This window comes from Austrofundulus limnaeus, unplaced genomic scaffold (genome assembly GCF_001266775.1).
Source record: "Austrofundulus limnaeus strain Quisiro unplaced genomic scaffold, Austrofundulus_limnaeus-1.0 Scaffold320, whole genome shotgun sequence".
Lineage (NCBI taxonomy): Eukaryota > Metazoa > Chordata > Actinopteri > Cyprinodontiformes > Rivulidae > Austrofundulus > Austrofundulus limnaeus.
In genome coordinates, this window is record NW_013952722.1 from 213693 (window position 1) to 216396 (window position 2704).

The 2704-nt window shown below is 39.9% G+C and overlaps 1 protein-coding gene across 1 annotated transcript in view; it reads left to right on the forward strand.

The window, feature by feature from the left end:
* The window catches only part of stk24b (serine/threonine kinase 24b (STE20 homolog, yeast)), a 19107-nt gene that overhangs the window by 9243 nt on the left and 7160 nt on the right, over positions 1–2704 (forward strand). Inside the window, exons 3-5 of the mRNA XM_014022215.1 lie at positions 745–801; positions 928–1036; positions 1244–1401. Of these exons, the coding sequence (XP_013877669.1) occupies positions 745–801; positions 928–1036; positions 1244–1401 (324 nt within the window). The remainder of the gene's footprint in view (positions 1–744; positions 802–927; positions 1037–1243; positions 1402–2704) is intronic.

The following is a 2704-nucleotide window of genomic DNA, read 5'->3' on the forward strand; positions in this document are numbered from 1 at the left end:
GTGTGTGTGTGTGTGTGTGTGTGTGTGTGTGTGTGTGTGTGTGTGTGTGTGTGTGTGTGTGTGTGTGTGTGTAAAGAGCTAATGCTGTATTTATTAACTCTGGGGCTAATGTTGTATTTGTTTTCTCTGAAGTAAATGTGGTAGTTATTATCTCTGGAGCTAGTGCCAAATTTATTAGCTCTTGAACTAATGGTATATTTATTAGCTCTGGAGCTAAAGCTATATATGTTTGGGAGCAAACACCGTGTATATAGTATATTAGCTAAGTGACTAATGTTGTTTTTATTAATTTGAGAGCTAATACCATACATATCCTTATATGTAGGAGCTAAGGCCATAAATGGCTTTAGAGCTGTCATTTATTGACTCTAGAGCTAACACCTGCTATATTAGCCCTGGAGCTAACACGAAAGATAAAAGGCTAAAGCTGAAGAAGATCATACTGTACACATTCACAACAGCCTGGCTGCTGCTGCTCATTCTGCTCAGCAGTTTGGTCACACACTGCTGTTTGATGGTGTCCCATTCTTCAACCAGTACTTGTTGTAAATCATTGTCTTTCTGTTGGTCACTCTGGAACAAACGGCACACCTGAGCTGATCCCACAGGTGCTCAATAGGGTTGAGGTCAGGACTAATATTAAAGCATTTTCTTTACAACCATGGGACCATTTCAGGGGAACTAAACAGACTTTCCAACAGTACAAATGGCACCAGACATTTAGTGTTTGTTTTTCTGTTTCAGGACACAAAGCTATGGATCATTATGGAGTATTTAGGTGGAGGCTCCGCCTTAGACCTGGTAAGTGGTATCTCTGAGTTTACACTGAAGGTTTGAACAGAGTTTATTGGGTTTTAATAAACTCCACAATTTTTAATGTTAGCTGGCAGTTGCAGCTTATGACTTTAATTTTTTTTTATGTCAAAGATGGAACCTGGAGCGTTGGACGAGACCCAGATTGCCACGATTCTTAGAGAAATCCTGAAGGGTCTGGAGTACTTGCACTCAGAGAAGAAGATCCACAGAGACATCAAAGGTCTGAAACATTAATATCATGTAACAGGTTAATGGTATTGACGTCCACTTAATGCTTCACTTATTATACAGTTTGTATTTCAGCAGAAAAGTGTGTTTGACTGTTTAATCAATAATACAGATAAGTGGTTCTGACTGCGGTTTTTTTGAAGATGGAGAGTTTTTTCTGAATCACATTAACCGGACGTGTGTTTCCTCACCCCGCTAGCTGCCAACGTGCTGCTGTCTGAGCAAGGAGAGGTGAAGCTGGCAGACTTCGGTGTGGCGGGCCAGCTCACAGACACTCAAATCAAACGGAACACCTTCGTGGGAACGCCTTTCTGGATGGCCCCGGAGGTGATCAAACAGTCGGCGTATGACTCCAAGGTGAGCTCGAAGGAAGTTTACAGCCTGAGTTGCTTTATGTCAGGAAAATGGGGTCTTTACATCTGACCCCAAGTGGTAGCATCTGGTTTTACATCAATGATAGCTGGTGTTCTGATGTGACATCAACACCATGTCCCCATCTGGAACTCTCCTTACTGCCAATGAGTTCACATCCATCACATCAGTGGGCACGTTGATCTAAACGCTAATGTCCATGAATGAAGGACAGCAGAGCGGTTCATGGAAGGCTCACCTCAGCTGTAGCCTTTCAGGTTTCGAATTAGCTCCCAAACTTAAAACTCAAGCAGTAGCTCATGAGCTAATATGGYGTAAAATGGTAAATGGACTGAACCTATGTAGTGCTTTATCAAGCTCCATCAGACCCCAAAGCCCTTTACACTACAAACATTCACCCACTCACACACTGACGATGGGAAGCTACAATGTAGCCAAAGCTGCCCTGGGGCACACTAACAGAGGCGTAAGCTCCCAAAATAATAAATTAGCATTAATTCCTGAGCTAATAAATGTAGCATTATTTCCTGGGCTCATAAATGTTGTTAGCTCCCAAGCTAATATATATGGCGTAAGCTCCAGTGCAAATAAATAGAGCATTAGTTCCCAAGCTAATGAACTAAACATCATATTATATTGTTTCAACTGAAAAATTGGGCAGAACATCATAGAAACTAATATGGAAACTAATACAAAACATAACTTTGTCGCTTAGCTATTTAGCCTTGACGCTTTGTGTTTTAATCTTAACAGCATCCCAACATCATCATCATCATCATCACCAACCCCAGAATGCATTGTGACAGTGTCATTTTGCCATTTTGTCAGTAACAAAATAGTGATGTGCTTAATGGAATAAATATATTCTAATATTTATGTATTTAGGAGTTTTCACACGTTGCACTATCAACTTTTATTAGAACTGAGAAATAAGAATTTAATGACAACATGTGACGGTAGTCTGAGATCAGAAGTTATTGTGCTCAATGATTTAGTTAAATTGTACATTAAAATGTTTGTGAGCATGGGAACCCCAAAGCAAATTCCTTGTACAGCAGGTAAAATAAGTATTGAACACATCAACATTTTTCTCAGTAAATATATTACTAGAGGTGCTAATGACATGAAATTTTCACCAGATGTTGGTAACAACCCAAGTGATCCATACATACAAAGAAATCAAACCATAAATGTCCAGAAATGAAGTTATTTGTAATAATGCTGAAAAACAGCCCCACACCATGATGTTCCCACCTCCAAACTTCACTGTTGGTATGATGTTTTTGGG